At 58.7% G+C, this 13,868-nt stretch overlaps 1 protein-coding gene across 7 annotated transcripts in view; it reads right to left on the bottom strand.

Annotated features, from left to right (window-relative positions):
- Nucleotides 1-13,868, bottom strand: part of PTPRF (protein tyrosine phosphatase receptor type F) — an 80,929-nt gene that overhangs the window by 29,488 nt on the left and 37,573 nt on the right. For all 7 annotated transcript variants that reach the window (XM_059689848.1, XM_059689850.1, XM_059689852.1 and 4 more), the window contains 2 exons: nucleotides 9,806-9,916; nucleotides 1,379-1,648 (listed from right to left, as the gene is read on the bottom strand). In XM_059689848.1, coding sequence (XP_059545831.1) covers nucleotides 1,379-1,648; nucleotides 9,806-9,916 — 381 coding nt within the window. The remainder of the gene's footprint in view (nucleotides 1-1,378; nucleotides 1,649-9,805; nucleotides 9,917-13,868) is intronic.

Genomic DNA, 13,868 nt, shown 5'->3' with positions numbered 1-13,868 from the left:
CGGGGGTCATCTAACCAAAGTGTAGTTGACCCCCACAGCCCACCCTGAAGAACGGCCTGGAATGTCTGCAGTGACCTCGGAGGGCACCTAGCGGGAACGGTGCCTGGCAGTGCCTCCAGGGGCCTGGGGTCCTCTGGTGTCGAGGCACGTCACTTCTGGGACTCCCTGGAGCCTGACATCAGCCCCTGTGACTCCTCTGACAATCAGACCCAGACGTGACGTTGCCTGCGCGGGTCCCATGCAGATGGGAGGCACACAGGCTGGGGGGTAGGGACCTGCTTCTGCAGCTGGCCTGGGCTCACCTGTTGGTCCCTATGTATAACAGGCTGGGGAGGGGGAGGTCTTTCCTCAGGGAGCTCAGGTGGGCTTTAGAAAGAGTGATGGGCTGTTGGCCCCACAGGCCCAGTGACTTGGCTGACATTAAAGATAGAGAAGTTCCAGGCCCACCGTCAACATTCAACAAATTATTATTGTGTGTCAGGCACTAGGCTAGGGCCAAGGGCACGTGTCACACAGGTCCCTGCTTTCATGGAATTTAAAGTTCCAGTGCGAGAGCTGCAATCAAAACGTTGAGGATGACTCTGGTATGTGCAAGGACAGAAGAGAGCAAGGTGCTCGATGGGGAAAAATATCCAGGGAATCTCCTTAGATGGGGTGACCAGGGAAGGTCTCACAGGGCTAAGACCCAGGGAGCAAGATGGAGCCAGCGACAGCCAGGGGTGGGCAACAGCGAGGAGGTTGCAGTGGGGATCCCTGGTCTTCATCCTAAAAGCCATGGGGAGACACTGGAAGGCTTTCTCTCTTTCTTCAAAGGGAGCGGCACGATCCTGCTGTACATGTTACACGGATCACTCAAGCTGCCGAGGGAGGGGGAGGGCCAGAGGGGCAGAGTGGAGGCCGGGCGCGCCGAGGGGTCTGCTATATACGAGAGCCTGTTCCAGGGCTCCCGGGAACCAACATCCTCCTTGGCTGCTATTTATCTTACTTCACATCCTTCTTGCTGAGAGGCTGGGAAACCCAGGTCTGGCGCTACGCAGGGTTAGAAGGGCTTGCTGTGGAGTCAGACCTCCCAGGGTTCAAGTGGCCGCTCCATTATTACTCTGTGGACCCTGCATCTCCGTTTCTTCACTTGTAAAAGGGGATGATGAGAGGATCTACCCCCCAGGGTGACAATGAGACTGAATAATGTAATCTGTACTTCCCAGCCTGGCGTCTGCCCTCAGGACTCAGGACCGGTTAGCTATTATTATTAAGACTATTAACAAAAACCCCTCCCTCCACTATTGAGGGCCAGGAGGACCCCAGAGCCGATGCACCCCGGAGAGAGCAATGACCTGGCCTGGCCCGGCCCCACAGCAGCGTGCACCCTGGCACTCACCTTTCACTGTGACCTGGGCCACGGCCTCAATCATACCCAGCGAGGAGATGGCCACACAGGTGTAGTTGGCGGAACGCACGACATTGTTGAGCTCGAGCACATTGCGGCCAACTGGCATCTCGTCTTCCTTGGTGAGTTCCTCGGCCCCCATCATCCACTTCACGTAGGGCATGGGTGCGCCCACGGCGACGCACGTCAGGTTCACGCTGCCGCCCGGCATCACCTCCTGGCTAGTGGGAGGGATGGAGAAACGAGGAGCCACACGGCGCACTGCGGGAGGAGGAGAGAGGCACTCACAGGCTGGGCAGGGGACGCAGGAGGATGGAAGGGCAGGGGCCCCTCATCCAGGCAGCCCCTCTCGTCAGAGCCAATCCCACCCCAGAGATCGGAGGGGCGGAGTCCCTGAGCCCTGGCTTACCACCTCCCACCCCACTTTCAGGCTAGAAGCAGCACCTACACTCAGGGACTGTCTGGAACACGAGAGATTCCGCAACCAAATTCTTATTTTACAGCCTAGGAAACTGAGGCCCAGAAGAGTCCATCTGCCCAGGGCCATATAGGGACTCAGTGCAAAGGCCAGGTCTACTCAAGGCCACAATCCAGGTCACCTTCCAGTGCCTGCCCCTACCTGCTCCTCACCCCCCACCCCCCACCCCCCACCAAGGGTTTCCAGAGGGGCGAGTGGGGCACTAGTGAGAGAAGTCCAGGCACCCTAAGGTAGAGGGTCTGGAGCACGGCTGGAGCAGGGCAGAGGGTCAGTCTGGGAGTGACATGGCCACCTTCTCTGGAGTCACTGCCTCCACCTCCAAGCCCAAGGGGAAGAGACGAAGGTAGTGGCATGCCACCTGCTGGGACCTCAGCCATGCTCAAGGCACAGCCGAGGAACCCAATGGGAGGGGCTGCTCCTCAGGAGGGCCTGGGCAGGGGCAAAGGGTCTGGCAGGGCCAGGGACGTGGTCCACGGGCAGGATGGGCATGATGATGGCAGTAACATGATGAGGGTGCCGAGCAGACGGCTTTCCACGCCAATGAACAGGACCTCAAGGGGGAGGGTGGCTGTGTCTGGCCACAACCTCCAGCCTTGGGCTCCGTAGATCAGAAGCTGCTCTGAGCTTCTCAGTCCAAGGTGCAGCCCAGTGACCTCCCCGCCCCCAAACGGCAAGCTTGGCACAGACATTCGGAACATGCAGAGGGGGAAGGCGGGCAAGACCTAGCCATGGGCAGGCATGCTTGGCACGCAGACGGGTCATGCAGCTGGTGGCAGAGGCTGGGGTGTGTCCTTCCTGGGCACCCCTGCAGACAGGGCTGGAGAAGGCAGGCAGCAAGGCTAAATGACCAGAGGGCACCACTGATAGTGCGGGTCTCAGAGGACCCTTGCTGGGGAGCCCGGGCATGCAAGACCCTGGTGCCCCACCAGGAGCACCTCCACTATGGGTTTCAGGCTCTGCTGCTTGCACAGCCTAGAGCCACAGAATCAGAGCTGGAAACAAATGCAGAGACCACCCGCTCCAACCTCTGACTTCCCTGGACAAGGTCAAGCTGCGGCCCAGGGACCAGATGCCCAGTAAGTAGATCACCGTGCCCTACTGCCGCCTAAAGTATCTTTCAGACCCACTAATTTCTCTCCAAATCCCCGGCAACTGGTCTCCCAAGGTCTAAGCCACCACCATCTCTCCCTGGGTTGCTGCCTCGGGTTCCTCACTGTTCTCCTGCCTTGTCGTCCCCCAGGCCCCCTCCCATAATTGGCCCTCCAACCAACAGTTGGCACAAATCTGCTCACATCACTTCCCCGTTAAAAAATTCCTGCATGGGTCCCCAATGACTCCTCAGCCCAGATTAACAGAACCCTACCTTACCCAGCCCCGGCCCCGCCTCCATCTACACCACCTCACTCTGAGGCCTCCAGACAACAGAAACACTGCCAGTCGCCTGAGCGGGCCAGGAATCACCTATGTCACGGGCGTGCTCACTTCCCTGTGTCCCCAGGCTCACTGGGGTCTCAGCATGTCTCATAGACATATACCATTCTACCTTCTAGAACTGGCATCCTCATTTCCTTCAGGGGAACCAACCCGTTCTTGCCATATGGGGCATGTGACCCAGACCTGGCTAACAACATGCAGCCTTTAGACTTTTGCAAAAATGATTAGAAGAGCGAACTTCCTTCTCTGCTATGGTGGCTAAGCTTAGGGGACCAGGGACCATATTTCACAGGATGAGAGGACCTGCTTGTGAACTAACGGAGGGGAGCAGAACTAAGAGACAAGGCAGGCAAATGCCCACCCAAACGTTCAATGCCTGGATCCAGTCCTGCCTGATGCCAAAGCTACTTCTACATTTTTCTGTCTGGTAAGGCTAGCAAGTTTCCCTGTTGTGATTAAGCTCATATAAGTGGGTTTCTGCCATCTGTCCTAAAGCTGGGAGTCTACACCGAATGACAGCAGCAGGTCGCAGGAAGAGCAGGTCTGTGCGGCAGAGAACAGGCGGACCCCGGAGCCTGGCTGGCAAGAGGAAGCCACGACCCAGCTCCCTTTGCACACGCTCCACAGATGGCACAAAGGTGAGGTCAGGAGGCATGGAAAGGAGCAGTGGGCAGCTGGTGGTGCGGGCACCCCTTGCCCTCTGGAGCTAGGCCTGAGGAGCAGGCCAGGGGAGCAGAGGCGCAGGCAGGTCTGTGTGCAGGCCAGGCCCCCGCCTGTAGAGGGTCCAGGGTCCAGGGTCCGGGGTCCAGCACAGCACAGGGGCAGTTTTAACTGACCAAATCTTCTCTACTCTCAGCCAGGGGCTGCCTCATCTCCTCTTCGCTCATGCATTTCAGGGAAGGGAGACTGCTCTGGAGCACCTGCCATGTGCCAAAGGTCTCCATGGCTATATCACCTTCCAATTACAGACAAGGGGACTGGCTTAAGGCTGATATTTTAGCCCCAGACGGCTTTCTCAGTGGTTAGAGCCTCGGCCCTCGGACCAAAGGGTCCTGGGTTAGATTCCCAGTCAAGGGTGCATACCTCGGTTGCAGGCTCAATTCCTGACCCTCTTCCCCACCCCCCACCCCCACCCTCCCACCCTTCCTCCTCCCTTTCTTCTACTCTCTCTAATCATCAGTTGGAAAATATCCTTGGGTTAGGATTTTTAAAAAGTCTGATACTTCAGTGACATGCCCGAGTTTACCCAGGTACTAAGTCGGTCTGCCTGGTGGAAAATGCATGCCCTTCTGAGCCCAGGCTGACAGGGCTGAAAAGAGACACCTGGTGACTCCAGAGAGAAGCTTCTGAAGCGAGCTGGTTTCTGGGTTAGCCAAGGCTCTCCAGGCGGCACATGGGCGGGACGTAGAGAGCCTGTGCCATGTGCGAGCTCTCGGCTGCAAGCTTGACCCTGTCAGTGGCAGAATCTTGGGGCCTGGTCCGATCCCTGACTATAAGAACAAAGAGCCCCAGGAAAAGGAAGTAGGTCCTTGATCAATCAACCCTGGATTCCAACCTAAGCAGCACGGAAAGCTGACTGGACTTTATCCCCCACGTCCCCGGAGGACAAGGTATTCTGTTCCACTGTCACCCCTCGCAGCAGCCAAGGGCCTCCAGCCCAGACGCTCCTGGGTGTGCGAACCTTGACGCTTTCACAAGGACACTGCGCTTCAGCCACATGGCAAGAGAGGCGAGAGACAACCTGCTGGGGTCGCCGGTGCCCGTGGGGCCGTGCATCCTGGACCTGCTCGGACAACCATCCCCATTTCCACAGCCCAGAGGGGCTGGCGCCTCACTACAGCAGCCCCGCTGTCATTCCTCCTGCTCTCAGACACGAGGCCTCCAAAAGGAACAGGACTCACCCTGGACTCGGTCTTTGACAGAGCGACAGTAGGGAAGGAAAACCCAGAGCTGGGAAAAATGCACTCAGGGTCTGATCTTGAGCTCCAACAACGCCGGTCCCTGACTGTTCCCCGTGCATCCTGAGCGCTGACATTTTACAGACAGTTTCCAAAACAGGGCCCTGCCATTTCTGGATTATATTTTAGCTGTAACTTTTAAGTCTAATTATTTGCGCTGACAACCCCTCTAATGGGGCGGGGTGGCGCCCGGAGACACCAGCATTCAGTGGAGTGACAGCCTAATAGCAGGGGGAGGCCGCCCCGCAATCTGCATTCACGCGCGGAAATTTCTCTGATGAAAATAACACAACATTAAGGAGGGGATAAAGGGGCAGGATCCACTGTATCAAGATAAAATAACTCTTTAATAAATAACCTTGTGGCTGCCGCAGAGCAGTAATTAAATGCCGGCACACTCGGCGCACAGTTTTAAGTAAAGCTGGAAAAATGTAAGATGTAATTATCAGCGCCAAACAAATTACCAGCCCAGCAAATCCCCCCGGAATATTTAGAAACTCACTTCTGCCTTCCTGTTAAATATTTGTGTCCGTGCTTATTTTTGGTGGGACCACGGAGGGGGAGAGGGAGGGACCAGGGACCAGGAGGGCGGGGGAGAGGGGCGTACAGGGAGGCGGCTGCAGGCTGCGCCGTCTCTGCTGATGGCTGTTTTCTGACTGCACGGGCAGATCGCCCGGTCAGCGAAATGGTGTAACCCAGATGCCCCAGAGCTCAGGAGTGCATACGGCTGGATGCTCAGGGCTGATATCTGAGCTGAGGCTGCAGCCCTCCTCTCAACTGGCTCCCTCTCCCTCATGGAGGAAACTCAAGCCACAGAGATGATTCCAAGGGGACCAGGTGGCCCAGCTCAGCTCCTTGGGGTTCAGCCCAAAGCCCCGTGGACAGGTGGGCCTCCTCTACCACTCAGACCACGGGGCACAGAAAGAACTGCCAGCCCCTGCGGGTGGGCTGAGAACAGCCCATGTGAGCCTGCTCTGGGAAGGGCTGGAGCGGAGTCTCCAGGAAGCCCTTTCCAACCTGTGGCTGGGACAGGGCCTCTTCAGGGCTCCCAAGTGGGCCTCAGAGTTGCAGTAGATCGTTCGAGGTGTGACCCAGCGTGGAGCTGTCTGGCAGGCTCAGGCAGAGAGAGGGGCCTGGGGCAGGTGGGAAGCTTTTCATTTGGATCTGGCCAGGGAGGAAAGAGACCAGAGTGTACCATGTGCCACCCATGTGGGTATTACGGGCATCTAGTGGGCCTGAGACAGCCACGGACACGAAGCTCAGGAGGCACGCCAGGGCTGTTGCTCTACTGAGCCTTGCTGGGCCAGGACAGGGCACACGCTGCAGGACTTCTGTCCTGCGCTGCACGGTTTTGAGGGGGTGAGCTCCTTCCAGATGAGCCTTTTCCCTTTGTCTTCCCAAGGGTTTCAGCTGAGCTCAGGCAAACGTGGAGTTAAGTGACTGGAAGGCACCTCAGCTCATAACTCCCACAACCACACCTGAATTTCACCTGGAACAGACAGCTGGCTTAGCCCGGGCAAAAGGTGAAGTGCAGCTTCGTGCCATGCACCAGACTCGCCCAACCCTGCAGGGTAGCCCAACTAAAGGAACATGCAGACACAAGGTTTATCAGGGACCCAAGCGGCAGGAACATGCGGGGCAGGGGGACCTGCCCACCCACCCCTGGTCCTGCCCGCCTGTCGGCCCAAACAATAGACAGCAGAGCCCGACTGGCGGGCAGGCCAGGCTGGAGCGAGCCCGAGGGAGCTGGCCGTGCCCGCTGGTCCCTACAGACGGGAGCATCCCATCGACGGGAGAACTGTAGATGGATAAGAAGTGAAAAGGACCAACCTTCTCGCTGATCTGAGAGATGAGAGTTTGGGTTGATGGCAGAGTGCGATGAGGATGAGGAGGGAATAAAAAAAAGACAAGGAGAAACACAGAGAGAGTAAAAACAGGCCAACCTTCATCTGCCCACACAGCACGGAAACGAGACAAGACTCTTGTGCCCCACGCACACGCACGTGCACACAGGTGCGCGCGGACCACGCCGCTCACGAAAGACTCAGGACTCATGGAGGACACAGTGGACAGGGCTGAGTCCCCTGGCAGGGGCTGGGACGCCAAGGGCGGGACCGGGAGGGGTGGAAGTGGGGCACAGAACGGCCCCCATGCCTCACGCACACCCCATGGCTTGGACAGACCCAGAGAGCTGGGCTCTGGAGTCGGGGGCCCCCCCAGCCCACAAACCCACGAAGCACACGAGCCGCCAGAATCCCGCCACCTTGAGGAAGCCCCACGCTGCACGGCACTAGTGTGAGGAGCTGGTCTGGGCACCTGTGGGGAGAAAGGCTGCGAAGACATCGCCCTGTTTAGAGACCGTTGTGACCTAGTGGCCAGCTCCCTGCAGAGAAGGGGAAAGTCAAGGGCAGGTAGGGCAGGCTCTGCAGAGGGTGTGGCCTTGCCCTGGCTCCTGGCAGCTGTACGTCCTGAGAGCTGGAGGAGAGAGACTCTGTGGATGGAAGGAAAGAGTGAGTCACTCGGGAAAGTCAGACGGTGAGGGAGAGAGGCTGGCCCACCAGGCATGCCTGGGCCCGAGAGACTGTGGGTGGCGCTGCGGGCAACTACAAGCAAAGTCAGAGTAACTGGATGACGCATCCTTCCCCCACCGGTGCTATCCTGACAGCAGCCGTGGCCACTGACTGCCAAGCATTTCCTGCGTGCCTGGCGACACGCCGGGAACTTTACACTCGCTGTCCCATTAAATGCAGCCACCGCAGGGCCTCAGAGAGGCGGTGGGAGCCCTGAGAGTCTGGGGGAGAAGAGGCAGGAAGTGAGGTAGACACTGAAGCCAAATCGGAGGAGGAGACATGCCCTCGAGCTTAGTGGACAAGAGATGGATGGAGATGACTGCCCATGGGAGGCCGTCCAGGCAGGGCCGTTCTCACCTGCAGGGGTTCCCCCAGGCAACCCTGGGCGAGGCCTGGAGACATTCTGAATTGTCATGACGAGGGGCTACTACGGGCATCTAGTGGGCCTGAGATGCCGCTAAACACCTGACAACATTGCATAGGACAGCCCCGCACAACTGAGGGTGATCCAGCCCGAACGTCAATAGTGCCCAAGCTGAGAAACCCTGGGATGGAGTCACACCAGCGGGCACATGGAAAGGTCCAGGTGGAAGCAGACGGGTCTTTGACAAGGAAGGTTCTTTCCAACTGCTTGTCTCTCAGAGGGGACTTGTCAGGCCCCTGCACGCCTGCCAGAAGCTCCGTCTGGAGCAGTGTAGGGGGAAGGCTGTGGAATTTACAACCCTCCTCTTGGCCTGTGGAGTGGCTTTGGTGCTCCAGGTCTCCCTGCTCTGATGCCGTTCCTTCAGGCAGGTCCTGGGATGGCCCAGGTGAGCCTCAAGGAGCAGCACACCTGACAAGGGGGCCAGCGCGGACCTCCCATCCCACGCCAACTCCAGTGAAGCATAATATGCCCATCACCAAATGGGCTGGCAGCCCGTAGTCTGTCAGTAACCGGTGCCCTGACATGGAGCAGCCCTTCCGTAAGACCACCCTTCCCAGGTGGTCTTTGCCCTGTCTGACCTTGTGACCCCAAAGAGTGGGACAGGCCACTGCCATCGCCCCACCCCGTGCCTGGCCCTGGGTGGATAGCTGGACAGCCCTCGTGAGGCTGCACTGAGCACTTGGCGTGCTGAAACCATCACCGCGAGGAAACCCCATCCACTTTCCTTTACAAGTCCCCGAGGGAGCTGGTTTCACTTTTAATGCTGCCCATCTGTGCAGGAGGCTAAAGGAGGGGACGGTGGGAGAGACGAGGGGTTCCCAGGGCCCCTCCTGGGCATAAATGCACACCAGACTCAGCATGTTCATGGGAAGCAGCAGGTGGCCAGCTTAACTGCCCGAGGGCTGTGAGCACAGCAGAAACTGGACACTCCAAACAGTCCCCAGGCCTCTCCGCTGGGTATCTGGACTTGGGGAAATGCACAAGCCACTCAGTCCCAGCAAGGAACACCGGGGACATGGTGACCACCTGCAGGGCTGCCTCAGCCTGACCCCTACAAAAGGGTCCTGGTTGGTAACAGTACAGCTGGCTTCCCCTCCAGGAAGGCTCCAGGCAGACCTGGCCAGACGGTAGGCACACCTGGCCTGGAGCCCACCCTGCATGGGGGAAAGGGAGAAGGGCAGACTCTAGGAAGACCAGCAGGTGTGCACGTTTACACACTAATGTGTGTGGCTGCACACACACACACACACACACAGACACGTCTGCTCGGAAGGCTCTGGACTCCCATGGGGCTCTGGGCCCATGTGCAGGACCTATAAGAGATACAAATGCTCCCAAGAGCGGCTGCTTCCCAAAGGGCCTGCAGGGGAGACAGACAGAGTGGTGGTGGACACTGTGAGCTTGTTCAGTGGGCGCTGCTGCTGCTGCTGTGACAGCTGCAGAAAGAGGCGGGAAGGAGGAGACTGGGCTCGGCAGCCCCCATGTGTCCACAGCCAGCAGAGGCAGCTCAGCTCCTTGGAGACAGGGCCCGCACTGCAATGCCCGAGTCCTTACCTCGCACATACAGGTTGGCGGGGGCCGAGTAGCGTGTGCCTGCAGAGTTGGTCGCCACACACTCGTACTTGCCTTGGTCTGACTCCTCGCTGCTCTCAATCTGCAAGGCACCTGCGGGGACATAAAGACAAGGTTCAGGCCTGGAACAGGGGAGGAGTCTTGACAGCATTTGTGGCTTGTGTTGATCAGATGCTGCAGACATCGGGGCCACACCCCAAGTCAGTGCTGCTTCCAGGAAGCTCTCCCTGACTAGCCCAGTGGTCTCCTGGCTGGAACCAAGGGTTGTAGTCTGAAGCACAATCCTGCCCCACCCATCGGCTCTGCCAGGGGCTCTACTGCCAGCCACTGAGTGTCCACTACCCTCCAGCCAATACTGAAGCCTGTCTGCCAGGGAGCATCCCCATTAATGCTCCCGGCTGTGCCAGGCCACGCAGCCAGGCGTGGGAGGGAACAGCCTGCAGACCTGCTGGCCTAGGATGTGCAGGCATGCAATGCCCTCACCGGGCAAGAGCCTGGGAATCTGCCACCCACCAGAATCCCACAGGAAGGAAGGGGCTTGCCCTGAGGGCCTGGTGTCCAGCTGCCTCTGCTCACAGCACCCATCCTCCCCTCCCACCCCACCCCCTCCCACTGGCCCCACCCATTCCGGCTCCTCTCCTCAGCCTGGTCCCACTAAAGTGCTTCGACCCACCACGGCTCCTGCATAATTCAGGAGGCTAATGGAGGCTGTAGCTCCCACCCGGGCCGGCGCCCTGAGGGGCTGCTCTGGCCGCAGACGGACAGACAGGAGCCAGGATTGGGGGGGGGGGGGCACAGAGGGTGGAGGAAACTTGGGCTTGGGGCCCATCCTGGTAGGTCCAGGTGGAGGAGCCCAACACAAGGGTGGTGGTGGGAGAGTGAAACCACATGACTTGGCCACTCCCCCAGTCCTGGCAATAAACACTTGAAAAAGCTGCCGGTGAGAGCACACTGGGCAAACTGTCTGACGGTAACTCCCTGAGGCACAGGTAACACCGCTTCCCTGGAACACGCCGACAGACAATCACACCCACAGAGGACAGTCCAGTGGACAGTGAATAACCCCACAGGACACAGCCTGACAGAAAACCACCGCCTGCACACGACAGCCAGGGTAGCCCTAACAGCCCGCCCCTCCCAGGGCCCAGGCCGGCTGACGGTCATACCCACAGAGGACACAGACAGAACTTGTGGACCCCAACTGACTGGTCTGGACAGGAGCCACAGGAAGAGGTCCAAGCCACGCTCTCACAGCCCAGGCCCCCGGGGAGGACCCAAGCTGCAGCCCCTTTACTGCCTGACGTCCCTCTCCCACCACCCAGACCCAGGGCAGCAGGAGGGGCTGGGAGCTTGGGAGCTGGAGATGGGAGAAGGGGCTTCCCAGGCTCAGTCCTGATGCAGGCAAAGGACTGGCCTGCTCTGCGGTCCTGGCTTCAGTGGGCATCGGGGAGCGTGAGGGCCCGGGGTCCATGCCAAACACCCTTCTCCTGCGAGAGCAGCCCAATGGGCACCCAGTAGGTCATGTTCATGGGATGGATGGACGCTGTTACAGAAAATGTTCATTCAAACAGGTGGGGTTGGCAGGGGGGCTGCACTAAGTTCAGCTCAGCTGGGGCGGGAGGGGTGCCAGGCAGGAACAGGAAGCAGTGCCTGGGTGAGAGCCCTGCTGGGAGAGGAGGCTCCCCTGCGCTGAGAGCCAGGACTGGCCAGGAGACCCACACAGACCCTAAGCCTATCTGTACACAGAAACCCCCAAATCTGGAACCAACCTCCATAGGGTGGCAGCGGCTCTTCCCAGCCCCAACTTCTGTCCTGAGACCACCCTGGCCCTGAACTCCGAGGGACTAGATGTGCCCAAGGACACTTGTGAGGTGGGAAGAAAATGATGTAAATACAGGATAGAAGCAACCACTTTGCAGGGTGTCCGCTCTGTGCCAGACGCTGCCCAAATCCTTATCCTCTCCTCTGATCCTCACAGTCCCGTGAGGTGGGGTCTTGGCCCCGATCTAAAGAGGAGGACACAGACTTCTGAGAGAGGAATCGCTTTTCTGAAGGTAACATAGGTGGCGAGTCACACCTGAACCCGAATCTTTTAGTCCAGAGTCTGGGCTTTGAACCCTTGGGCTCCTGCAGGAACGGAGCCAGGGGTTAACAGGGCAGGGGTCTAGTCACGCAGGACCTGTATTTCTCAGCTGTCACCCCACCACCTATACTACCGTCTCCACTGCCTGTTCCTCCTAGTGTGTGCTGGGCTGAGGCACTTACGGGCTGGCCCTCCTTTCACCATGGGGCCAGGAAGTTAAAGGGAGTTAAGTAATAATGGAGGGACCCAAGACAAAGGAGGTTCTTGGGAGGAAAGGAAAGGCCTCGTCATGCTCCCCCACCTCACAGGAAGACCCTCCCTCTGGGCCAGCCGTGAGGACCAGGGCTTGGCTTCGCGGCAGGAGCCCTTCCGTGGGGCTGGCCTGGGAGGCCGGGCTGTAGGGCTGGCTGTCCCCCAGGTGGGGCTCAGCTGTCTTCACAATCAGACTTGCAATGGATGAGTCCACAGGAGGGAATGACCGAGTGTGGATGTGTGTGGTGGCCGGTGGTGCTGAGGGGCCAGAGCTGGAGATGAGGTCAGGATGGGGATGGGGGAGGTGACGGACGGGACGGGACGGGATGGAGTGGTGGTGACGCAGTGGCGAGGCGTGGTGTGGCGTGGCGAGATGCACGGACAGCATTCTTACCTCTAATTGGTGAACCACCTGGCGAGGTAATTTGAATGCAAATAAGATCAGAGAGAAGCATTAGTACAGAAGGAAGGAAAGCCACAAAAAGCCAAATCAGATAAAATAAAACTCGAGAAAGGGCCTTATATACACGGAGAAACTGAGGCCTGAGTCAGGCTGACGCAGGTCATGTGTGTGCAAGCACCAGAGCTGTGTGGGTGAAGCTGTGTCCCCCGGGTCACTGGCACTGCTCTGAGGAGTGGGGGAGTGGGGTGGGGGTCGCAAGGCTGGGGATGATGGGCATCAGGATGGTGAGTCGGGGTTCCTGCAGACCCCACTGGCTGAGGCCAACGGAGGGGGGAGGTGAAGAAAAGAGGTGGCAACTCCACCCCGCAGGGTCACCAAATCCACAGGTGGGGTAGATTTCAAAACAAAGCACTTACCAAAACAAACCCGGGCCTCTAGCAGACAGAAGGGCAAAAGGAGGGCTCACCATAGGTGATCACCAGGTCTCCCTGAACAAACACACCAGCTCACCCTGCCGCCAGTCCAGGCTGAGCTTACAACCTAGCGGCAGACCCTGCAAAGCCCACTCATCCCTCTACAAACTGAGTGACTACTGAGCTTCTCCCCGACCTGACTGGCGAGAGCCAGAGGCCAGCGCCTACCCTGTGTCTGTTCAGTGCTTCGTAATCCTGGGAGCAGTAGCCAACGGCTCACCCTCCAAATGCCCAATGCAGGGCTAGTGTGAGGTCTGAGCAGGCTCTCTTCCCAACGGGGCCTCCTCTGAGGCTGCGCACAGGCCCCTTCTCCCCCATTCCGAGGAGCAAGGAGCCAGGCGTGGGCCCAGGCCCAACACTGCCTCCCCTGCTCGTCTCTGTCCACTTCTGGGGGAGGGAAGTGCCCAGAGACAAAACGGACCACTATCCCATGGACCTGATGACACACACCCGGAGGAGTTATCATCCATCACCCGCCCAGGGGGACTTACTCATCTCCACAGAGGAATGAGTTAACAGAGGCTGAGAAAAACCAAGTGACCTGCCCAAAGCTCAAGGTCACATAGCTTTTGAGTGAAGTGGCAGGAACGGACTCAGTTTGTCTGGCTGAGGGCCCTCCTGCGAACACAGAGGCTAGAGAGAAGGCAAAGGCAGCTATCGGGACCTGGCGTGTGTGTGTGTGTGGGGGGGGGGGGGCCGCGGGGCGGTGCAGAGATTGTCTAGAAAGAGCCATCGTCACAATGACCCTCCAAACTCAGTCCACAGACCTTCACTGTCCCCCAAACCCTGGCAGGGGGTCCACAAGGTCAAAGTAATTTTCATAAGACTAAGAAA

Source organism: Myotis daubentonii, chromosome 3 (assembly GCF_963259705.1).
Source record: "Myotis daubentonii chromosome 3, mMyoDau2.1, whole genome shotgun sequence".
NCBI classification, from domain to species: domain Eukaryota; kingdom Metazoa; phylum Chordata; class Mammalia; order Chiroptera; family Vespertilionidae; genus Myotis; species Myotis daubentonii.
The sequence above is the reverse complement of the archived record's forward strand: the minus strand, read 5'-3'. Positions and strand labels throughout refer to the sequence as shown.